Source organism: Poecilia reticulata, chromosome 14, assembly GCF_904066995.2.
Source record: "Poecilia reticulata chromosome 14, P_reticulata-male-v2, whole genome shotgun sequence".
Classification (NCBI taxonomy): Eukaryota; Metazoa; Chordata; class Actinopteri; order Cyprinodontiformes; family Poeciliidae; genus Poecilia; species Poecilia reticulata.
The window spans coordinates 15,756,658-15,781,497 of record NC_088843.1 but is presented as its reverse complement, the minus strand read 5'-3'; the positions used below and the strand labels follow the sequence as shown (position 1 = coordinate 15,781,497).

The 24,840-nt window shown below is 39.4% G+C and overlaps 1 protein-coding gene across 9 annotated transcripts in view; it reads left to right on the top strand.

Annotated features, from left to right (window-relative positions):
• Positions 1 to 24,840, top strand: part of ncor1 (nuclear receptor corepressor 1) — a 64,940-nt gene that overhangs the window by 15,872 nt on the left and 24,228 nt on the right. For 8 of the 9 annotated variants that reach the window (XM_081615573.1, XM_017308555.2, XM_008428070.3 and 5 more), the window contains exons 9-19: positions 888 to 954; positions 4,968 to 5,140; positions 5,408 to 5,498; positions 6,732 to 6,910; positions 7,002 to 7,056; positions 7,163 to 7,264; positions 16,037 to 16,167; positions 17,270 to 17,562; positions 20,007 to 20,072; positions 23,242 to 23,378; positions 23,473 to 23,566. In XM_081615573.1, the coding sequence (XP_081471699.1) occupies positions 888 to 954; positions 4,968 to 5,140; positions 5,408 to 5,498; positions 6,732 to 6,910; positions 7,002 to 7,056; positions 7,163 to 7,264; positions 16,037 to 16,167; positions 17,270 to 17,562; positions 20,007 to 20,072; positions 23,242 to 23,378; positions 23,473 to 23,566 (1,388 nt within the window). Of the gene's footprint in view, positions 1 to 887; positions 955 to 4,967; positions 5,141 to 5,407; positions 5,499 to 6,731; positions 6,911 to 7,001; positions 7,057 to 7,162; positions 7,265 to 9,297; positions 9,580 to 16,036; positions 16,168 to 17,269; positions 17,563 to 20,006; positions 20,073 to 23,241; positions 23,379 to 23,472; positions 23,567 to 24,840 lie in introns of those variants that run through there. The other variant, XM_081615574.1, reaches the window with a different exon arrangement.

The window sequence follows — 24,840 nt, the reverse complement described above, 5'->3', positions numbered from 1 at the left end:
ATATTCAAACGCCACAGTTTTGTAATAAAGTTCAATTTAACGTTTGATTAAAAGCCTAAAGTTGGAAAATGTTATTTATATTATTTAATGTTTAAGGTTTAAATGTTATTTAAACCTAATAAAAAAAGACATGGATGCATTTCTTTTCACTGTCTAAAGTTAAATCAGACTAAACTTCTCTTGTTTTAGGTCAACTAAAATTAGCAAAATTATTTGTAATTGTTAAATGCCAGAAAACTTACCAAGAACATTTCTTTAGAGATTTTTTTAAATTACTTTTTTATATTTTATATTTAAGCAATGAATTTGCACAGGATGGTAATTTACCTTCAGACAATTAGTTTGGATTGTTTCAGTGTGATAATTCCCAATGTCTCAATTACTTATTTATGTGTGTAATTGAAATACAGGGTGGCTTATGTCTTCTATATTATTGAAATTGGAGGATTTGTTGTCATAAGGAGTGAGAGAAAGATTTCAAAACGCAAAAGTTTTTTATTTTAGTTTGTCTAGAACTTTGAACACTATCACCAAGACATTATTAATAACAATCATAATGTAATTTCGATAATAATTGAAATTGTCCTTTTTAAAATTATTAATTAATTAAATTTTTTTTTAGGTCATTTGTATTAATTTTATCTCCAAAGTGTGCCCTTTTAAATTACCTGAATTTTGCTGTGGGCAAAGTTTATGAACCCTATTTTGAGTTTGCCACATGCAGGCGTTATTATTATTATTATTATTATTATTATTATTATTATTATTATTATTATTGTTATTATTATTATTATTATCATCATCTTTTACATTTTCTAAACTCAACATTCAATCAGTAATATTCCTGTATAATCATGACAACTCACTGGACTTCTGTCTTGTTTCAGAAACCAAGTCATGCGGAAGAAGCTGATTTTGTTTTTTAAGAGGAGGAACCACGCACGTAAACAAAGGGTAAGTTTCCTCACCCTGGAGTTACACGATTCCAAACTTGCATCTTGTGTTATGTATGAGTGTGTCGATATTATGGGTACAACATGATAACTCCTTTCCTTTCCCATAGTCGGTGCAACAGTCACAGCACAACACAACATGTGACCACTTGTCCTCATATGACCTCTGAAGCACTGGTTACAATTTATTCCTACTTTTTTTTTTAATGACCGGCTGCACTTAGGTTGGCTTTATGATATGCTTCCTTTTTACCTTATAATGTAAACATAACACTGTAAATTAGTTGCCAATTACTTCAAAAGTAAATAATTTACTGGAGCAGCTGTGTTGTTGGCTAAAATCTGATGAGTCCACACAAACCTGCTGACCTGATAACAACGTTATGTGGCGTCACGTTTGTTTTGGAGCCAGTTTAATCCAAATTGACTTCTGAGAAATATATTTGACAGCAGAGTGGAGTTCAGAGTCTATTTCTTTTTTCTTTTGGTCGTGGATGTCCTCATGTGATCTCCAAAACTGGGTCTGGTCTCCTTAAAGGCATTTTAAAACTGGATTTGATGTCTGCCATTCCCCCAACTGCAAGGAGGCGATTGAAACCAATCAGAACCCGTGTTTGCATAATGTCCTTTCAAAAAAGCCATTTGCATTATTTTGTTATGTTTTCCCTAATAACCCAAGTGTTTCTCCACCTGTTACATTTACACCAGTGGTGTCCAAACGTTTTGCCATGGGGGCCAAAAATGTCAAGTTGAATGTACTCAGGGGGCCACAAAATTTTGCATATTATTGTTTTTTTATTGAAATTGCTATAAAATTCTTCTCTTTTTTCTAGTATTACCAGCTCAGCAATAAACCAAACATGTAATATGTTAATGAAACAGTCAATGAAACTGCCGTACCTGCATCATGGTCTGAGTCGGCGAACATTTTTTCAGTTGTCGTCAAGGGCCACATAAATTCATTCTGAGAGCTGCAAATGGCCCCGGCGCCCCACTTTGGACTCCCCAGATTCACACCAAAAAACTCTTGTGTGGAATCTGAGTGCTGCAGCTTCCTGTCTGAACTGCTATGATGGGGCAATCACTGGAACTGCATGGCAGCATCATCAACAAGCCGTGTCAAAACAGAGCCTAAACATCTGCAAAGGTTTCCTTTAAAAATGTTGTCAGCAGGACCAAGACTCGAGTTTATCAAGGACTATCTATGGATGTTCACACAGTTTTAGCTTTACACACTTCAAATTCTGTGAAAATAAATCCTACCAAGCAGCTTTTGCTACCCGGTTATTAATTGCTTAAGAATAAATAATCAACAGATCAATCCTGAATCCTGTTGACGTTAAGTCAAGCAGAAAGGGCTGAAATTTTCATGTTGGAAGTATTTTTAGCTGCAGATGCTTCCTTTGCTACAAATGATCAACGGTACGCAGTGGAATAATTAAAAGAATGTTGCATCTTTGTATTTTAGGCAATAAAATGTTTATTTTCATATTTTAAAAATGAATTATTTGTTTATCTTTATATTTTTGTTTTTCTAGTATTGTGTGAAAAATCTTAAGTGGTTAAGAGAAAAACCTGGAGGAGGCACCAATTAAAAAAAAAATCTGATTTAACTGATGACTAAAATAATTTAGCTGCAGCCCTAAAGTAAAGACGGGTCGTTACAGTAATAATATATACATTTTATAACCAATGTCTTCAGAAAGTGTTCGTGGCATGTAGCTGAAGTAGACAGAAAACAATAATAAAAAAAAGTTTTCAAACATTTCTGTTCAAATAATCATAAAAAAAAAAGCCACACGTTGCTGCTTCGGCACCAGATCAGCTTCAAAACGAGGACCTGCTCGCCGAGGCTCTTTTGACTGTGGGTCATGGTTGTGGAAGCTGTAAAATTATACAGCCGCTGTATTATTTAGGGAACAGGAGACGCCTCGGTTTCCCCCGTTTGTTTGGACGCATTGTGTGGGGCAATAACAACTTTTGTATGCAGTGGAATAATAAATATTGTCACATCAAACAGCCTTTCTGAGAAGTGCCTTGCCAAACCGCAGCCTTATCGGTTATTTAAATATTGCAGAATCACCTTGTGTTTAAACACGCAGATCTTTTTTGTGTCGCTGCGGTTCAGCGAGTCTAACCTCTCTGGCAGCTCCTTGTCGGGCTCAGGCAGACCTTCTGGACCGTGAACAATGGCAGAGCGCTGGTGGCCTTGTGCCAAGAGGAAGGTGAATTGTTGGTCCCTCGCTGCAGAAGGTCGGAGAAAAAAAAGAAAAAAAAAGGACCATTCTGTCCTTGTTAGCCTCTTCCCTAAACATTTTAACTCTTTTCCGTCAAGGCATTTATGGATTTAAGTAGTTTTCCTGACCTCGGTAGTAAACAGACTGTGTTTTTATTTGATGATTTCAACATAAACTTGTGTAATAGAAATGGCATGACCCGTTGAAGAGGATTTGTAAACGTAACGATTGCACCGGAGCGGATTGTGAATGGGACGGGAGACAGAAATGAAGTCGATGACAAACTGAAACCCACAACAAACGGCTTCCTCACTCGCTCCTGCTCTGGCCTCAACCAACTTGCTTGACTTATTTACATTTTTTTTTCAGGGGAAAAAAAAAAGACTGCTGCATTGACTGTTTAAATAACGTGCTGGTATTGTTGCTCGGTTTCCTACAGAGAATAGTTGTGACCATGGTTGGTAGACGGAGAGATCGGTTTTGTTAACATTATTGTTGCTCAGGCTTTTCCAGATGTTTGAGGTCAAACCTGCAGATTTTGATTTTGATCAGTTTTGAATATTACATTATGAGGCCGTGCTATGTAAAAGTTGACTTTTTTTAGCTTTCCATCCTGTCATGTAAAGCTCATTCATTCATTCATTCATTCATTCATTCATGATTCCTCAAACATTCATTCATGTTTGAGGAATCCTTTAATCTTCCATGGCAACCATTCAGGTTTGCAAAACGTTTGGTCTCACCGCCTTTTCCATGCATCTCCTCCCCGGAGCTGCAGCCTCCACACTGAGCCTTCCGCCTCACAGAGCAGTCCGCCCCAATTTGAAGGCATTACATTACTAAGTCATATTTCTTTTAAGTCATATTTGGTGTATGCAACATTTTTATAACTCTATAAACGCTACAAAATTGCACTGTGCCTGGAAAATGCGTACTGCCGCCCCTTTAAAGAGAGAAAATAGGAACAAGTTCAGGTCATAAATTTAAGTTGATCAGAAAATAAAAAAAATAAAAAAATGTAAAGATTATTTTTACTTATGCATCTAAGCCATGTGGCTCTTTTGACCTTCCACAATAAAGAACACACTTAATATTTTTCATTATAGATACAATAACAAAGGCAGGTTTGAACAATTTTTCAGTTTTTGATGGAATAATTCAGGTAAATTCACAAAAGAACTACTCTAAAAATTTTTTTACACATTTTCAGAATCAGAAATCGGCTTTATTGGGCAAAACTGTGTGGCCAAACAAAAATTGCAACTTGAATTCAGAGAGCTCACTGCATGCAGACATTAAATGTATGTAAATAAGCTTTAGAAGAACTAAAGTAAATAGTTTTTTGTAGCATTTACCTTCTGAAGAAAATGCACCCATCCACTTTATTAGAGAAATGTTGTCTCTTTTTAAAATTTACAAGCAGAAATACAAGTTGTTGTTGTTTTTTTTAAGAACAAAGCAGATATTCATCAAAAATTATTATAAGCAGACTTTTTTTTTCTCCAAAACATAATGTAACATCTTTATCTTTTAAATTAATCTTGAGAAAATATTAGTCGGAGTACATGCTGTCGATTGCTGTGATTATGGACCTAAAATGGTGAATGAACTCCTTCTATTTTTCTCACCTGTATATAAAACAACATCCCACTGCGGATTCTCTGATTCACTTTGGTGACAACAGACTTAAAACCGATGAGATCTTGTCTCGACTCTCCGCATAAGAACAAAAACCGCCCCTGATTCAAGGGTGCCGTTTCCCCTTCCCGGTGCACAGGAACAGAAGATCTGCCAGCGCTACGACCAGCTGATGGAGGCATGGGAGAAGAAGGTGGAGCGCATGGAGAACAACCCCAGACGTAAAGCCAAGGAGAGCAGAACACGGGAGTACTACGAACGGCAGTTCCCCGAGATCCGCAAGCAGCGAGAGCAGCAGGAGCGCTTCCAAAGGTGAGCGTCGCTCATTATCCTTCGCCACTTTGCACCGGTTTGATGAAGTCATGAAAATCTATATTAGCGACAAACATTTTATTTCCTAAAACGCAATACCATAGCATTCCTTTACTAAAATCTGAGCAGAGTGAAGCTAAAGCTATACCACTCGAGTCGATAGGTCGTTTTTTTAAAATTCTGACCTTTTCAGTTGTGTTAAAGCTGGATCTTCACTGCAGACAAATTCGACGTTATTATTGTTGGTACTTCATTTTTCTCCCACAGAGTTGGACAAAGAGGAACGGGTCTTTCCGCAACAATAGCGAGGAGCGAGCACGAGATCTCTGAAATCATCGACGGTCTCTCGGAACAGGAGGTGGGAACCAGCTGCAGAACATTTGAAGTGCTCTTCTTCTGTAGGGGTTTAATTGTTTCCAGTCGTAATCATGCTGGTTCTTATTGTGAGATTTCCACTGCATTCCTTAGAGAGGGAAAGTATTTAAGCACTTCAGAAGCACCTGATTTTCCTGCAACTTCTCCACAATAGAAACTTCGGCTTCTTTCGCAACACAGTTGCATCACAAACCCGCAAAGACGAGCCGACTCGTTCATAACTCACGAGTGAAGATGGCGTTAAGCTGCTCAGCTGCGAGTTTACAAATAATAAAGCCATAGCATGACACATCCTAAAGTCAGTATCACGAGTCTCCCCTTACTGTTTTCAAAACAATAATGGTTGACTAGCTCCATGTAGCCAAGGGCATGCTCTACAGTTGAATTGTATATATTTTCCATCTTGTCTTTTTGATCTGCTTCTTGGAAGCGATTTCTGAGTCTTGTTTTCTTCATACATCATTGCTACTTTCACAAAACGCATTGAAGCGGCAAAAAGTCCCATCTTTAAATATTTTGAGAAAGGAACCGTTCTGCTGGGTGCTCAGCATTAAGCTTTTAGCGTAAAGTGACAATAGGAAGGGTTTTATCTATGTGTGCAACAAAAAAAAATTGTCTGAATTTCCTTACATTTGGTAGATGGACAATTGGCTGATACTTGGATTTGAAACCAATCTTATCTACCTCCACAAAGCTCTGAAAATCAGCCGCTGTTCCCAAAAGGGACGGCTAACTGACCGATACGCCCAGCAGGTTACTACTGTACGTGGCTGGTTAACAATAGTTGCTATATTTACAAAAATCGCGTTCGGCCAAAATTGGAATCGACAAGTCAAGCTTTTTAAAGATTTATGATTGGCCAGAAAATTGCAATTGGTGCACCCGTAGTTTCATCGGGGTGACCAAGTCCAGTCATTGAGAGCTATGACTGTGCAACTTCCATGTATATCTTTATATTTAAAAGCTTGATTGTCTGTACCTGTTGTTTGTTTGGCTTCAGGCTGGCTTAAAGTGATATTGCTCAGCTTTTTCTGAATCACGTTCCTCAAGTGACAAAGTTTAGGCTTAGAGAAGAAAAAAAACTGTCCAGCTCATCAATAAATTGGCCTGATATTGCATTTTTGTCTTGAAACAAGTCACAATTAAACTACTGCCTTCTGTATTAGATCTTATTCAACAAGCCTAGTCTGACCTCTGACCCCTTTGTGCCTTACAGAACAATGAGAAACAAATGAGGCAGCTGTCGGTCATCCCTCCCATGATGTACGACTCGGAGCAGAGGCGGGTGAAGTTCATCAACATGAACGGCCTGATGGACGACCCGATGAAGGTGTACAAAGCTCGGCAGTTCATGAACGTTTGGACGGAACACGAGAGGGAGATTTTTAAGGAGAAGTGAGTCTGTGTTTAATTATCACCCCGGTTTTATTAAGTCCCAGCAGTGGGAGTTTGGTTTAGATGAGTGACGAATGCATTTACCCTGCAGGTTCATACAACACCCCAAGAATTTTGGTTTGATTGCCTCGTATCTTGAAAGGAAGGTAAATGTGAAGTTTGCCGTCACATCTGAATAGACACCAGCTGGACGTAATTCATCTAATAACAATAATAAACAACATATAAAAATGTTCTTTTTCCTTGTTTTAGTGCGTCGCTGACTGTGTGCTGTTTTACTACTTGACTAAAAAGAACCAAAACTACAAGGCGTTGGTCAGGAGAAACTATGGCAGAAGGAGAGGACGGAACCAGGTAAGTCCAATATTTAAGAAAATTTAAGAAGACCTGCCAATACTGATATTTTTTTTTCACTAACCCTGTCATGGCAGAGCAAAAGGAGTCAGTGGCAAATCTTCAAAACTTAATTAAGGCGGATAAAGATCAGTTTCACGTGTCGGCTGATTGCCCAAAATTAAATGGGCACTATTATATATTTTTCAGGCACATAGTGCCATTTTAAAGCAGAATCAAGTTACTACATTACCTTCATTTGTTACAAAAATACTACATATATCAAATGTTAAATTAAATGACTTATATCATTTAATTTAACGCCTTGAAATAGGGTCTCTGTCTCTTTAAAAAGCTCCAGCTCTTTCTGAAACTCCACCTAGAGGAAGTCATCACATCACTCCTCTATTAACCCTTCAACAACATTTTTACAAGTGTTGTGCAGAGAAGTAGCTCATGTAATGAGCTCAGCAGATGCGCAGCTTCCCCAGGTGTTTGCTAATTGTTGCTGGCTAGTCTGAAGGAGCTGATTGGGGAAGTGAGAAGGAAGCTGGAAAACTGCAGCTCCGAGGAGAGGTTGCGCCTCAAAGGCGACGCTAGGTCTAAGCTAAATGGTTGCCACAGCAGATTAAAAGATTTCTCAAACATGCCTGAAAGAATCACAGCAGGTATTTCAGGTATTATTTTTATGAGGGAATAACATTATTATTTTACACAATACTGTCCCTGTAAGGAAATCTTTATCAAATTACAGAGATTAAAAAATAACCCAAGCTGTTGTTTTGGGATGTGGTCATGGATTTCCTGAAGAGTTTAGGGAATTCCTCTACCTAAACCTGAACAATATTCCCTATAGTAATATTGCAATGATGATATATATTGTGAAGTCTTAATCTTTGCATACTATATTCTGACTCTAAGCTCGGTGATTGGTTCCTGATCTCCACTGTCTGTGTCTAAGTCTAACAACCCCAAAGGTGGAAGTTATTTAAATGCTGAAATTGTGTTGAAAGTTTGAACTTGGCCTCAGTCTGCGTTATGTTGGTACCCTTGGATGGTTATTGAGTCAAAGGTAGGAGAGAAATGAGATATAATAAATGCTGTTTTGTTAGTTTGGCTACTAGTGTTCTTGGATGTTGTTTGGTGATCAGACTGATTTATCTGCAAGACGTTCTGTTAGTATTTAGCCCACTAGAGTGTCTTTATAGCATTCTGCAAACATTAGTTTTCAATCACTGAAAAATGTCATTCATTTAGTCTTTTTCATTCTTTATCCCGTTAAGGGTAGAGTAACCTCCAGCTTGTACTGGTTCAGAGAAAATCTTGCAATCAAGGCTGAGGACAGGTCTCATCCTCTGGCTGGTTCCCTTTGCTTCCTGTGCCACAAGCTCTTGTAGAGAACATTGTGTCCAGTACATCTGCTGTGCAGTAGAACTGTGTGGCTGTAGAGCACGTTTTTACGTAAGAGGAGGTGGCAAACTAAAGTTTTCAGAATACCTATTGAGCACAAGAACGTTTTTCATATTCAAGTCGCTGGATGAGTTTCCTCAGTGTTTAACGTTTGCAGTTAGGGCACCAGTGTTTAAGAGAACCCTGGTGAAGATGGAGGGAAAAGCCTGTTTACTTTATATTTATAGATGGGATATTTGTTTGTTCTAGGTTGTAATTTAAGGAATTGTTTATTAGTGTGTGGCCGATTTCCAAGATCCAGCAACTGGCATTTGAGTGAGCAGAGTGAGTCGTTGGAGTGGGATAGGAGCAGCAGCAAAGAGCAGAGGAATGTAGGACAAGTGAGTGAAACTGAGTGGAAAAAAAAAGAAAAAAGAAAACCCTCAGTGAGACCGAGTCAGCGTTGGCAGCCTATCTGCTGATTGTGTGCTCTTTCTTTTCTTTTTTTTTTCTCTTCATTTTCCATTTACTTTTACTTCTTGGGAGCATGTGAGAGCTCCACCCCCTGCTTGAAAATCCCGACTTGGTATCGTCCGACCAGCTGACAGGCCCAAAAAAAACCCTCCCTGTGCTGCTGTGAGTGCCAATCAAAAAAGAGTGCTCAGCAGGGATTACCTTGAGTGACCCCGCGTAGATTAGTGCGTGCATGTGAGATGGACGATTCTTTGGGCGGCTTAAGCGGCCTGATGACACGCTTTCCTGGAATATGTACGGCCGCGCTACGGCCCGGCAGCCCTTCTAAGGAGCTCTGCGATGGTGCCGTCCTGCCCCTCCACTGCTACCAGTCCCATGGAGGCACTGGAGGCTAAATTCCCACTTGGAACACGAGTTAGCTCTGGCGCTCGGCGGAGGAAAGGGATTTTTGTTGCCAGCAAATGAGTCTGCAGGTATGTCACTAACTTTTAAACCCAAAGCCTTTTACTTTTTGGTCAGGTTGTTCTGGCTGCCATCTGCGTCTCACCGCGTTCTGGCTGGCCGGCTAGTTTCCTAACCTAGATATTTATTTTAGGCCTGTAGGCAGTGGAACACAGCTATTTTAGGCTAGGTTTTCTGGGACATGTGAAGGCAGGGTCTTTATTTACCACTCAAATCAAACCTCTGCGGCCATGTACATGTATTTATGTTGTGGACTAGGTGTTATTTCCCATTTTCAGAGAAAGTCCCGTGGCTCTTAACTTTCCTTTTATACTTTTTTGTAAGTTTTCATAAGCTAATGTATGTCAAAAAAGGAGATTATTTTTTATGAGCAGATTTTAAGCGAAATTAGCCACTTGTTTGGTACTTAAAATGCATACTGCTTCAGAGGCCAGGACAGGTTATTTTTTAAGATTTTGTATGTGTCATAAAATTTCACGTTTTATTACCTTGTTAGGTGTGAGGGCTCACCAAGACCTCTGCAGGTCTGCTGTGGATCCTGTAGCTCTTTTAAGCTGTGATGATTTGAATCCGTGGATCTGGCTAATTTGTCCACATCTGAGTGTCGCTCCATTGGATTAGGATCTACCAAATTTAGAGCGTCAAGCAACACATCGGGCTTATGTTCCTCAAAGCAGACCAGTTTGCGTGACATTGCACTTTATCCTGCTTAGAGATGCCACTGTGTCTAGGGAGCGCTGAGGGGGGTGCAGTTGCAGGAACATGAAAGCATCACCAAGAACACTGGGGGCCATTACTTAAATGGAGATGTCTGTGACACATGGAAGAAATTATGGAAGTGTGCACAGGTTTTTACTTTTTAAAGGTTTTCTTTTATGTGGTGTTCCGTTCAACTCTGAAGCATTTTCAAAATTGAGATTTTTCTATGTTAAAAACGAGATTCTTAGTTTGAGTTCATTAAAAAAATGAGGGGGGAACACCTTTTTTTTTTCTTTTTTTTTTATATCATTGTTTTGGGCTCTGGTGACCTTTATTTACAGCAATCTGACAGGATGAGGGTTAAGAGAAGGGGAGAAAGACATGTGGCAAAGCAACCGAGGACAGGATTCGAACTCGGGACGGCGAGGTCTGTGGTTTCTGTATGCTGGACGCTTCATCCACTGCTCCACGTGGCGACCAGGGAAGCACTTTTCAACATCCTGTAAAACCAAGATGTTCTGCTGAACTGCAACAGTTTGTTTCACTTGTGATACAGAATAACAGGAAATGTTGACCTCTAGCTATTGACATGTTGCATCTTTTTTAATAAATATGGTTAAAATAGAATTTAAATAGATAAACTGGAACGTGAGAAGTAATAAAACAGATTTAATTAGGCCCTATTTGAAGTGCACATATGGAATCACTACAGTTAGCGATTAATCGATTACTAAAGTAGTTGACAAGTATTTCACGATTAATCACAATAAGTCCGATTAATCGTTTCAGCCCTAACTGAGAGCAGTGGGAATGGGTCAGCATGGGGTTCCTGACTGGTTTGCTTTGCTGTAGGCCGTAAACTGAATTAAACCACATCATCCAAGCAGCTTTTTGTTGATGTCAGCATACGCTTTCTAAGAAATCTGAGTTACTGCACTTCATGGTTTGGCGTTCTTTTCCTGTGTGCGTTATCGAGTCTTCACTGCCCATACTCTGTTGTTAGTTCAGCGGTTTAGTTTTTATTAGGTCCTGACCACTGCACACCACGAAGATCACACAAGAACTCTTGCTGAGGTCATACTTGCTGCAATATTTCTGCCTGTTGGTTTTCTTCACATCAGTGTTAAAAAATGGTTTTTGTTACCTAAAATGTCCTAAGATGTCCTGCTCAGCCTTTGGGAGGTTGCCCCAAAGACTGTGGCGTTCCATCTTTAAAACCTTATAAGATGCAGTCGGTGCTTTGAATGCATGCAAAGCTGTTGCGCAACATACTCGACATGTTTCTATTTACCGATCAGCATTATTTTTCAGATCAGCTCGACTTTAGAAGAGCCTTAGGTTGTTTGCAACCGTGCACCTTTGCTGGTTCTGCAGCAGGTGTTATAGTACTGCATCACACTGCTTCCACAATCACCCTGTACAGTTCATTTTATTATTGGTTACAGGTTTGTAATTAGATTAGGTTCATAAAATTAATTAGTTGAATTTCATGCCCTGTTCCATGTTGGGAACTTTCAGGTAATTGCAAGGCGTATCTAACCTCTGTGTGGAACCAAAGGATGATCTGAAAAGAGCTACGGTGTTCATAAAAGTATAAGTGATAAATGTAGGCTAAGAAATTGCAAGTATTTGCATGATGTTTTGCTGAGTCATAACCAGGTTATTATTTTCAGATAATAAACAAGAGAATTTTGGTAAACCCTTAGCCTAAATGTTTTGCAGTTGGCTGGTGTTTGTGTAAGTTCTTTTCTGAAAACCAAAACCAAAATGTTATTAGAAAAACACCAGAAAATTAGAGGCTTCTCTGCTTCAAAACGCTTCATTCCAAGTCCATGAAACCAGGGCACGCCTCACTCATTGATGCTCTAACATTCACATTAGACATTAAAGCAGATGGATGTGATATTGTCCCACAATAAGATGGATGCATCTTTCTTAACAGCAGCTTATATTCACACTGCATCAAATGTCTTTTGCCTGCCAACCACTACTTTCCCCATAACTGTTGACCAATGTGCTGAACCCAGCAGAGACCACCGCACACACGCCATTTAGGCTCTTAAAAGACTTTGAATGTCACTTTTACGCTATGGGATTGCTTAAAGGCAATTTTTTTTTATTTGTGACCATGTTTTTCATTTGTCTGATGGTTTTTGCTCGTTTATAACTCTCCTGTGTAAAGCTCCCAGCTACCATGGCAACAGGCAGTGACTGTGGATTTTGAAAATGTTCTTTTCTATGAATGCATGTCCTTTAACCCTTTTATTCAGCAAAGAACTTAAGTTATGATGATGGAATTTTAAATCACTATCACTAATACACTATTCACCACCCCAGCATATAACACACAATATACTGCATAACCTGTTTGAAAAATTGTCGTCAATATTTGAATGATGCATGTACTAAAACCTTAAATAAAAACCATAAAACTTTTATGGTAGGGATGAAATCGCCACATTGAAATAATCGTCGACTAATTTGGAAATTGATTAATCCTTAACTGGAGTATACAAACTAAAAAAAGACCATTTGTTGAAAAAGCAAAATATTCAGAGCACTAATTAAGCCAAAATTGTACAAAATATAAATTTTTGCATCTAAGATAAAATCTTTTTATGTCTGTTAAGGGGTTTTACCCCAAACCCCAAAACCCAAAATGGCATAGTTTTAGATTCTTCCATTTCAAATTCACTAAAGGAAGTGGCATTTTATTCAATAAAGTGTTTATTCTATTTAAAAAAAAGTAATTGACTTGTTGTTTACTTCCATGTTTTAATGTATTGCTAATATTTTACAAAAAAGCTGAAGTGGTGAAATGAAAAATCTGCAGATGTGGCAATTTTTTTATGCAATTAATTGTAAGAATAATCGATTACTAAAATAATTAACTGTAACCCTAGTTTATGATTAATTTCAGAATATTTGCATCATGCAAACTTTAAAAACAGACCCAGTGAATTGGCAAAAAGAGGGCAGGAATTAAAGCTCTTAAAATACTCCGGACAGGTAGGGCGACTGTTTAGTCTCTAAACACAGAGGAACCGCAGAACCACAGGCACCTCATTTTGAGTTTTCGAGGAGTTCCTCGCGATGTTCGGTTGATTAAGTGTGGGCAAAGAGCTGGGAATGCCACGGCTCCGGCTCCAAAGCAAATATATAAGCATTCGCTAACCCAGCTAGTGCAGCTTGTCAGTGCCGACCATGTGCAATGAGAATGTCTCCCAACAAGCCGACTGAACCTCTTGGTGATATAAAAAAGAAAAGATACTATGAGAAATGTAGTCTACCACATCCAGGATGGGTCATAGGTGGAAATTTTCTTGGCCGTATGCAAGTTAAGAGTGAATATACTTTGAAAGTTGTAGATAAGGAGGGAGAAATTCTCTCCATAAATCACTGGGTAATACCAAATTTGTAAGGAAGTGTTTTTTGTAAAAAATATACGTTTAGTAGCAGAGATATTCGTCATTATATGTTTAAGGAGAGTTGCTTAAAAAGTTAATATAACTCTTTGGTCAGCAATAATGTCTGTCCAAAAGTCTGCAGTCGGTTTCCATGGTGAGCATCCAACCAATCGCTTTGTCATCCCTTTATTGGCCTGTCACAATAAGAAATTTTGCTCTATGATTAATTATCTTGGTATTTATTGTGATAAACTATTGCTGTTTTGAGACCATTTTCAAGTTTCATTTGTTAATTGATTAGCTGATAACTTATTGCGACAGCACTAGAACTTGGTCTGTTCCGCTTGACAGTCAGCCGTGTCGTAGCGAGTAGAACCGAAAATAAATGCAGCTTTCGCTGCAGCAGACATTGTCATGTTCATTCTTGGGGGCGGATAAAAAAGAACTCGGTGAATTGGTAACTACTATTAAGGTTGTGTGTTGCTTCTCATTATTTAATAAATCAAAGACACTGCAGACTTTACTGCATCACGAGGCAGCTAGAGACCCGCCACCCTCAGACATGCACAGTTCTCTTTTTATATAGCAACATCTCAACCTGCATGGTTCACTGAGCAGCCCGAAGCCTTCCCTCTACATTATGCAACAACTGTCTGACTAGGCCGGATCTAGTAACATATTTATAACATGGAAAAAATTAAAGAAGCTCTGTCGCATTAGCAGGAAGTGGTGCGTTACTGTTGTTTCTCATCGGCTAAACACAAATTGTGCAAGTGGTTTTAGGAGCAAAGGAACAAAGTTATTTGCAGCACCTTGTTTTTAAAGCATCTGACCCAAACAAACAGGAGCAAACTCTTTAAAATCAGCCTGTACCTGAAGCAAAATTTTCATTTAACATCTCCTAACCAATTCCAACTTACCCTAGTTAGATTTTAATGTTGATTTTGTTGATTAAAATGTAGCTTTGATCGACTTATGGTCAAAATAAACCATGGTCCATCACTGAAAGAGGTTTGCATCCTAAAAGGATAAAACAGTACAATGTTGTTTTTGCAGATGTTAGCAAAATGATCATTAGTTAGTCCATGCCAGTATATAATTTTAAGATGAACAATGTTGTTTTGCCTATTTTACATTTCTTGCTACTTTAATGCCAGGAATAAGCCAACTTCTCTTTAATTTCTGTGCAGAAGTTGTGCCCACTGTTGCTCTCCGCATATTTAAAAAAATATTTTTATCACAATAGAAAGAGGAGGAGATATTAGAAAAGAGACCAGCAGAAGGTATTCTCAGTTAGAGAGGGATTACAAGTTGATGAGAAAAAAAGAAGGAAAAGGAAAGTTAGGCGCAGCAATTTCAAATATTTTGGTGTAAATGAACCTTAAAAGATTTTGCAACCATAACCGCAGCTTTCTCTTTTATTCTATAAGGGCTGCAAAGTCTGTAATTTTAGGCTGCAACAATAAAATAAATTTTACATTTCATGAACGATGAATTGTACATTTCATCGATTGGGAAAATGAGTGGATTGGTTTAGTTTCTGAATAGCTACTCATCATGAAGCAGAGCCAGTTGAGCAGAAATGTGTCTGATTTAAGTGGATAGCTGGATTCTTGGTGTATCATTATTGATGACATAGCTGAGTTAACTCGTGTAATCATGTTTTAGATGGGTGGGATCATCCCTGATGCTTTTCCCCCCCACCCTTTTTTGTACCTCTTCCAAAAAAAGAAAAAAAAAATTACCCCTATCTATCTTCTCTCTTTACCTCATTTCATATCTTTCTGCCCCAACCGTTGAGTGAAGCACATTCCTTGGCCCCATCTGGTACCAGCATGGGATGTTTGGCTTGGCATAGCCCGACTTGTTCCAGCACAGCGCTTTCATGAAACAGTCAGGAGGAAGCATTCTGTGGTGTACCGCGCCAGCACTGATGATCAGGAATGTTGTTATGTCCTCAGTCACTCCATCAGCCCAGTTGCTGAAATTCATGCACTATGTATCAGTTTGTCACTTTTTAGGTGGTGAAACATGAAGCCAGTTTTGCCCCAACAATCACTAAATCAATTATAATCGCGCCATAAATGAAATAAAGCTCGATAATTTCCATTTACATGAATGTTTTTTGTGTCTCCCTCTTTTTCTACCAAAGAGTGGATGAAAAAAAGTTTCAGTCTGGTTCTTTGGTCTCAACTAGTCCCTTTCTTGAAGGGCAATTTTGTTTACAAAAACTTCCATATCCATTTTATTTGTTTTCTTTTGTTGTTGCTTGTTCACTTTGGATATTTAAAATGTTTTTAAAATATATTTTTTTCTTCCTGACTCATTTTCCTCCCCAAATACGTTTTTTTTTTGTCTGCAGCAAATAACACGTCCCTCACAAGAAGACAAGTCGGAAGACAAGACCGAAGAGGACAAAGCTGAGAAGTCTGAGAAAAAAGAGGACGAGGAAAAGAAGGACGAGGAAGAGAAAGATGAAAAGGAGGATTCTCGGTGAGTTGAATAAAATGGCTGACGTTTCTTTAGGCGCCATAGTTAAAGGTTACCCCTATTGTGCTTCTGCTACATTTTAAAACGCATCACTAAATGGCAAACTTTTCCTCTCTTAGTAACAACCTAAACACTGAAGGGTGTTGCGATTAGCAACCTGACTTCTGATCAGGTGCAGTGTGTTCACTACAAAAAAAAAGCATTGTATTTCATTTGTTCTGAAGCTGAAATTTGGGGATGCACCGATATGAAAATTTGGGCCAATATTAATATTGTTGTTGTGACCGATATTCACACTGATATTGCATATAATTTTCTATTCTTTTGACACAGAAAAAACAACCACACTGCAGACTTTTCTTTTCTGCTGCAGTTGAACTCCTCATATTGCTGCGCTGCTCCACTTTCACCCTTTCCAGAAACGACAAGACTGAACTAAATATTGGTCCAGTTTTACTTATCGGACCAATAACAAATCAAAAACAACAATAATCATGCATCCATACTGACAATTGTTCATTTTATATCACCAGCCCTTTAAATCTCACCATAGCGACCAGGTGCAAGGTAATGCTTTGCTTTTCTTCAGCTCATGTCAGAGTCGGTTCAGGTGTGGCTGTAACGTCAGACAGCTTAGTTAGACACTACCGTTCTTGACTTACCTTGACTCAAATTGTTCTAAATCATTTTCAGTGAAGAAATAATCCAGTGTGTCACTGATCAGCTATTTCTTTCCAACTTTTTAAATTAAAAACTTTTCACTTAAGCCTTCAGTTTGTCGCCAGTTTCTACGAGTCTAGAAAATAAAGTAGAGGAACTCTCAATCTAACTTGTTGAGCGACGACAAAAAATAAAAAAACAAACATAATCCATATATAACATCCATGATGTGTTCTAACAAGCCAGCAGGTGTCTGACTTGTTGACGTGTCTGTTTAGGGTTTGCTATCGACAAGTTTTAATATGCTTTTCTCGTATTCTGTCAGCGGCGAAAAAAGCAGACTACAAGAAGAGCCTGTTATTGCTGCGTCATCAGGGAATAGATATTTGCTGCGGCAGCAGCAGCAGCTAAAAGCTGTGTTTATCCCCCTGTCCAAAAACCACAGGGAGATTGGCAAGGACAAAGACAAGTGTGACGGTGGGGAGGACGAGGACGGAAAGGAGCAAAACACGCCGCGTGGCAGGAAGACTGCCAACAGCCAGGGCCGCCGCAATAGAAGGATCACCACACGCTCCATGGCCAATGAGGCTGCGTCCGTCGCAGCCGAGGACACGCCTCTTCCTGCCTCTGAGCCCGCCCTGCCAGATCCTCCACAGCTCCCTAAATCTGATCAAGCGCAGAAGGGAATGAAGGAGCCCGCAAAGTCCCTCACTCCGGTAGCAGCAGATGCTAATAAAGGTGAAAACTCTTATTTTAATGGCTAAATTGGAAACGTTTGTGCTTCCGGCTCCCACTGCAAGCCTGTTCAATTCTTTTACAAATTAGGTTTATTCTGCATGATTCATGATCTGAATATTAATCGTTTTAGCTTAGCAACTCTACATTCTACAAGCCATGGAGAACACAGAAACCATGTGGAAAAGATGGTCTTATCTCTGTGTGACTGACTTATGCTGCCCAACTAATCGTGAGACAGTGGTGGCAGCATCATGGTGTGAAGCAGGGAAATTGGTCAGAGTTAATGGAAAGATAGTTAAATGCTGCAGCAAGTTTGAGGAAGCTTGATTCAGGAATATTTCATTTTCATCAAAGGGAAATTAAATGTTGCAACTTATGCCACCGACGCTGTGGACAGGGAGGATCTGCAGTAGCAGTCAGTCTCATAATGAATCTGAAGAGGCCTCTGACTGAAGACTGTGTCATGTTTATCACAACATGCCAACAGTTCAATTTTCAGAAAGTTGAGACAATGTTCCATGATAATATGTCCTGGATGACACTATTATGTTGTTAACACTGAAAATACAACTCATTTCCTTTTGCTGCTCCTCTTTAAATCTCTGTATGTTTAGAGACGATGAAGGTCAATGGGTGAGATTGTCTGAACTTTTTACCTTCGATATACACACCTATGGAGTCTTCTTTCCAACTCCTCTAGTATTTGAGGTTGTAGTTCAGGTATTATTTGAGATGCTAATCAGCAGTTCCCAGATTCAAAAGGAAAACTTTGTTGCTATGGTTGCAGATCATAGCAACTGTCCAAAAGTAATAAAATTGAAAGCGAAAACACTTCCAGCTGCACAGCGTTCACAATCAGAGGGAATAATTTTCAAACATGCAGTGTCTCAAGCAAAAAAAATAAAAATATAAAATATGGCACCAAAGTCTGCAAAAGGAACAAATCAGAATCAACATAGCAGAGCTTCTTTGACATGCTGCCACCATGAGCGGCGCGTACAAAGCGGAAACTCCAGAAGGTACAGGCGGAGACCTTGGCAATCACCTGGACCAGTGACTACCTGACAGACGCAGCCCAGTTTATGAGACTGAAAGTTTGTGTGTCCAAACAGGAAGTCAGCAGCCCAGGAGTTCCTCAGGGGACTGTACTCTAACCACTCCTTTTCTCTCTGCACTCCTCCAACTTCTAGCTCAAGTCATCAGCAGAAATACTCAAATGGCTTTGCAGTCGCCGGCTAAAGTCCAGACCTAAAGCCAATTAATAATTAATAGGCAAAACTTAAACATTTATGTATGTAGTTTCTCCTCTTTCTGACTTGAGCTTGAGCTCTTTTGCACAGATGAACAAAGAAAATGTTCTTCCTATAGATATAAAAAGCTTACCAGCAGCCTCAATTCCACAAAATTGAAGTTCTACAAAATATTTCCTCCTCGAATACAAGCGGGTGCCTGTTTTAGTTGGGCTGTCGCAACAAAATCCCCTACATAATTGATTTCAAGAAAAGTATTCAGAACGTGACAAAATCCAAAGAAAATTTCAGGGACATATTTATGATGCAACAGTTTGTATTTGCTCACTCTGTTGTAACCTTTTCTATTTCTTAGAACTACTGTATGTTGCCTTGGTTTTAAAGTGTAGCTGTGGGTCAGCATTGCATAGTTGAAGGCCTGCCAGGCAAGTTAAACAAGCTGCCGATTCGGTTGGGGGGAGAACGACAGTGGCGTGAATTTATGTTGACGGTCTGCATTTACATCGCGCCCGTCTTCATTCACAAGGTGGGCGAATGGATGGGCGGTGGGACTGTTGACCTCCTCCTAATCTCAAGGGGACATCTGCAGCTATTTTGGTCCAAATGTTTACGCGTCCTCATCGGAGCGCCCTGGAATAGAGCTGGGCTAGAGTTCACTTGTTCTCCGCTCTCACTGTCCACTTCTGTGAATTTTTAGCTTGAACTGCGTAGCCAAGGAGAGCAAAAGGAGGAGCGTGTGTCGGACACACGGCGTCGGAGCCGTGGGAGGGCTCGGGTCCCGACTGCTCGATTTGCCCGTTCGCCTCCATCCAAGGCCATTTCCCAAAGAGGAAGGCCGGCAGCTCTCGGTTCCTCCGGTGTCTGACGCTGTGTCAGCTGACCAGGGCAGCTCCTCCTCTCTTCTCCCCTCCCCTGCGGATCAGAGAGCGAGAGAGAGAGAGAGGGAGTGGGAGGGTGAAAGGAGGCGAGTAAGTGAGGGAGCAGGTCTCAGCAGTCCTGAATGTAAACAGATTATTAGATTAGTGGCCATGAGAAGAAGGTGGCTGAAGAGAAGACAGCCTCTCTCTCTTTTTCTCTCTCGCTGTCCGTTCATCTCCCTCACTCTTTCACTTTCTGTCGTCTTTTTTTTTCCTTCCCCCCCACCTCCTCTCCGCGATTCCTAATGGATCTGCAACTCGTCCTTTTGTGATTTAGCTGGCGCTGGTGAAAGCGGAGAAACTTCTCGCTGGACCGAGGAGGAGATGGAGGTCGCCAAAAAAGGTAATGTTTGATTCATTTCTCCCCTTTCTCTACTGTCCCTTCCTTTCTGCAGCCGCTCACTTGGCGGCAGGTCTGCTGCTGTTTATGGTCAACTCGGTCGTTCTCATGAATAATAGATATTTCATCAACCTATCTCGTTTCTTGCATGCACTTTATTTTCTATCAGGAATTTTTTTTTCTTTTCTTCCTCCATAGCTTTTTTTGCTTCACTTGCTTCTCAGAAGTGATCAATCATTGAAGGAGCAGCAGAGCATTACGTTTAGATCAACTAACATTTACTTTTGCCTTGAAAGTATCTGGGTAGTTAATGTGAGACGGCACTACTAGAATCATTTTTGGGTCACATTGCAGTAAAATATTCTCCGTCTTCACTTTGCCCTTCGACTTCTTCAGGTTTTGTATGCATGTACAAGGTGTGAAAAGTGCTTATCAAGTCCTTAAAAGGACTTGATATTCAAACTGCACTGTTTTGTAAGAAAGCGCAATCTAACGTTTGATTAAAATTTGGTATTTACAGTTGAAACCAGATATTTCAATATTATAAAAGATGCATGCAAATTTTTTTCTCACTGCCTGAAGTTAAATCACAACAAACTTTTCTTTTTCTTTTTTTTTTTTAGGTCTGCTAGGATTTCCAAAATTATATCTGTTGGCTAAACGACAGAAAACTTGCTCAGAATTCTTCTTCTTTTTTTTTGTTTAGATTTTTTTGTAACTTTCTCAGACCAGTCGGGTTTATAAACTGTGAAGGAGACAACTTAAAACCTAAACTTTTCTGTAATTTAGTTTACATTGTCCTTCTAATTCTAATGTCTCGTGTAGAATACTATAACAAGACAGTGTTAATAACAGTAATAAATAATGTTATATAATGTTGAACTGAAGCTGTGTATATTTTTTTTGTTAATTTGTGTCGTTTGAAAACATGTTGAAAATGCTTGATTTTTACTGTGGGAAAATCGTGTGAACTCTTGGTACTTAGAGCAGATTTCTATTTAATTATTTAATATTGTTGTTAATTATTATTATTTAATTTCCCTCTGGGATTAAAGTATTTTTGAATTGAATTGAATTTCTAAATCCTAGTGGCTTTTAGACTGGGAGTGAATAAAGGGATTAATGCAGATTAATTAAAACGTTCTTGGCTCGATAGATCTTTTTTTTCCCCTCCCTTTTGCTAAAATGCATCTTGCTTTATATCTTCTCCGGCATTCAGATCTGTCTGCTGGATTAGTGTAGCCAGTCATATGACAAGACCTGGTTCAGAAATGGTTTTTAAGCCTCCACACACAGCTGCTCAGAAAAACAGAGCAGTTTCCTCTCTTGGTCAGAGAATGTACTCATCTATGAGGAGTAGTAATGCAGGCAAGATAAGATATTTTACCTTGTATTGTTTCCTATTAAAGCAACTCTTGGAGTGATTTTGTGTGGACCGCAGTTTAAGAAATGTTGTGGATGGAAATGTGCACTTGTTTTTGTCTGTGGCAGATTTCTTACAAATTAAAATTTAACATATTAGTTACCACACAAGATATTCATCCTTTAGCAAGCACTTTTTTTTTTTGCTTTTATTTTAGCTTGAGCGTTAACAGGACCACAAACTTTCAGTGATTGTTAATCCAAAGCAGACATGTGTGCACCTATGCATGAAACGTTTTCAGGAAAGAATGCCCTGTATCCTGTTTGCATTGCTGAGGATAGACAGACGTTTTTCTAGGCCTGAATAATTGAAAACTAACCTAAAAGATGTGAGCATATTGTTTGTGTTTTGGACCTCGAATGATTTTCAAATCACTTTTCTGCAGAACTCAGACATTTACATCCACAGTTTTGGTTTATGGAGGGTTAAAAAAAAAAACTTGGCAAAATTAATTCAGAATTTTTATTAAAAAGTCAAATTTTTTGGGGGGGCAACTTCACAATTTCGGACCATGTGGCAAAAGTTGATGAAAAAGATTCCTTCGTGACTATCTTGTAAATCGTGTCTGCTTTTTGTTTTTTTTTATATATCGCAAATGTTTTGGTGATTGTTGTAAATAAGGCTGAGCTACCAGATGGAAAAGTCTCTTAAGATTTTGTCTTGGCCATGAAAATAAAGCTGCCTTGTTGAAGAGAATAGTAATATTTAGACATGCAGGACATTTTGTGACAGAAACATCAAATATTTGCGTACGTCACGTTGCCGTTAGCCATAGATAATCTGAAAGGACGTTGGTGCAGTTTTAGGTAACATTCTCTAGTCTCTTGACAATGCCCTCATTCCATCATCTAACTGTAACAGTTTTGGTGTTTTGTGATCATTTGTTAAGCTGCCAGCATCTTTCATCTAAGTAGGGCTGGCAGGGAGAGCTGATCACCATGGGTTACAGGTTTTCAAAGAGAGACACCCTAATGTCAGAGGTAAATGGCCATCTGCCAAGTTCACTGCAGCTCGCTGAGTAGTTTCTAAAGTTTGTCGAGCTCAGAGCTGATTAGATACTGAGTCGACTGACATAATGATAGGATTTCAATGCTTATTTTAGATCTGGCTTTCAGAGTTTTGGTGTAGCAAATCATTGAGGTTTTTACAGTTGCGTTTAAATTAAATGGCATAAAAAGATGGCGAAGAAATTCCCAGATAAGAAAAAAAATTAACTTCACCGATATGAGTCGTTTAAAATGACTGAAACGGTGTCCCAGTCAGATACTGCCACAAACTGAATACCATGGATATGCTTCAATAGCTTAAAAACTTCTGTTTCTAAACATAAATATGGCTGCATCTATGTATAGATCTGCAGTCCTCCCATAAACTCCTGACTTGTTTTTTTTTTTTTTATGTGTAGCAGTTTGCTAAAGTGTTAGGCTAACATTAGCATGTTTGCTCTCTGTTTTCAGACGACTTGTCAGTATTTTAGTATGTTTCCAGTTAATTGTATGCAGACAAAACTATTTTCCTGCTTTTTAAACTTAGTAGATTTAAAAAAAATAAATAAATTAGCCATTTAAATTGTAACTGCAGTAAACCAACAGACATTGGGAGTTGAGTTTACTCCAAGAATAAAGAAATGCCTTGATGCTTGAACGGATCAGAACGTCGCTAATATAGACAGCATATTGTTGCGCTTTTCCCGCCGCATCAGACTACGTGAACCGCATTTCGAATTGTCCTTGTGCTCTCTGTCGCCAGGGCTCGTGGAACATGGCAGAAACTGGACAGCCATCGCCAAAATGGTGGGCACCAAAAGCGAGGCGCAGTGCAAGAACTTCTATTTCAATTACAAGCGGCGTCACAACCTGGACAACCTGCTCCAGCAGCACAAGAAGGTAAACTCCCAGCTTTCTGCTTCCTGTCAAGGTCTGCCGTCGCGGCGGCGTGCAGCATGTGTATGCAAGGTGGTAATCTCGGTCTGTTTCCCAGGACACTCGCAGAGCTCGCGCTGATACGTCTCAAGGGGAAGGCCAAGCTACGGCGTCACCTGATGATGACGAGGACAATGCAGATGACAGTGAAGGTCAGACAGAAGAAGCGTGTGTTCTGTTTCACACACACACACACACACACACACACACACACACACACACACACACACACACACACACTTATGTTCCCACACTCTTTCCTTCCTGTTTATCAGAGGTCCAAGTCCAAGGGCAGTTAGAATAAAAGCTGCACATCTGCACACACGTTTGGTTTTGGCTACATCTCCAGTTCCTGTTTATGGGTTACGCAGCTTGAGTTCAGTCTGTTTAAAGTAATAATATTTTGGGATTTTTTTTATGAATATAAACAAAACAGAAGTGTTTGAAAATTATGAATGTATAGTAATAGTTAGTTTTTTTGGGGGGAGGGAATAACATGGAGTTATTGACCAAGGGATGTATTAAACCCCCATCAGTCGGTATCATCAATTAATACATAATTATGCATTAAACTACCTGTTAACGATGTGCAATTTGTGTTAACAAAAGTTTTTTCGGTATATGGGTCAACAAAACAAGCTCCGGCATAGGGGCCCACATCGTTGCAAACCTGTCCCTGACTGTCACACAAAAGATTTACTTAATTCTGTGATCTAAGGAAGTTTTTTTTTTTTTTAAGATTTTTTTGGCTCTACTGGCCTTTATTTGATAGTTAATTGACATAAAAGTGGGTAATGAGAGAAGGGAGAAGACATGCAGCAAAGGTTGCCATGGCCGGGAATCGAACCTGCAACAGCTGCTTCGAGGAGTAAGGCCTCTTAACCCCTGGGCCACCACAGCACTTGATCTAAGGAAGTTGAGGCTACTGCTAACTAGCTGCGCGAATACCCGTGCTAGCTAGTTGTTGTTTTTTTTTACATGTAAATTTGCTGCCATTTAAATAGACAATGTTTGACTTCACCACTGACTCACTTTGATTGTAAACCCATTCGACGCTTTGTGTATTCTTCTTCGTATTATTATTATTAAAAGCTTGACGCTATTAAGGCTGTCAAGATCCATATGCAGTGTGAGAAACGCAAACTGCTGTCAAGAGCCACAAACAGACGGTAGAAATGTCACAGTTTTGACCCCGTCGGGTTTTAAAGCGCCTCAGAAAACAGTCGGAGCTGCTGCCTCTAGCACTGAGCTAAGAGCAGCATTTGGTCTGACTCAAACTCTGAAGCCTGTGATTTTTGTGGATTTCAAACACGGTGGTTGAACACCAGTCTTATCGATAGGCAACTTTTATTTGAATAAAGTTGTTAGTCTTAAGTTTGAGTTGGTGAAACCTGCAGAAACCCTGGATAGATTAATCAGCTAGACA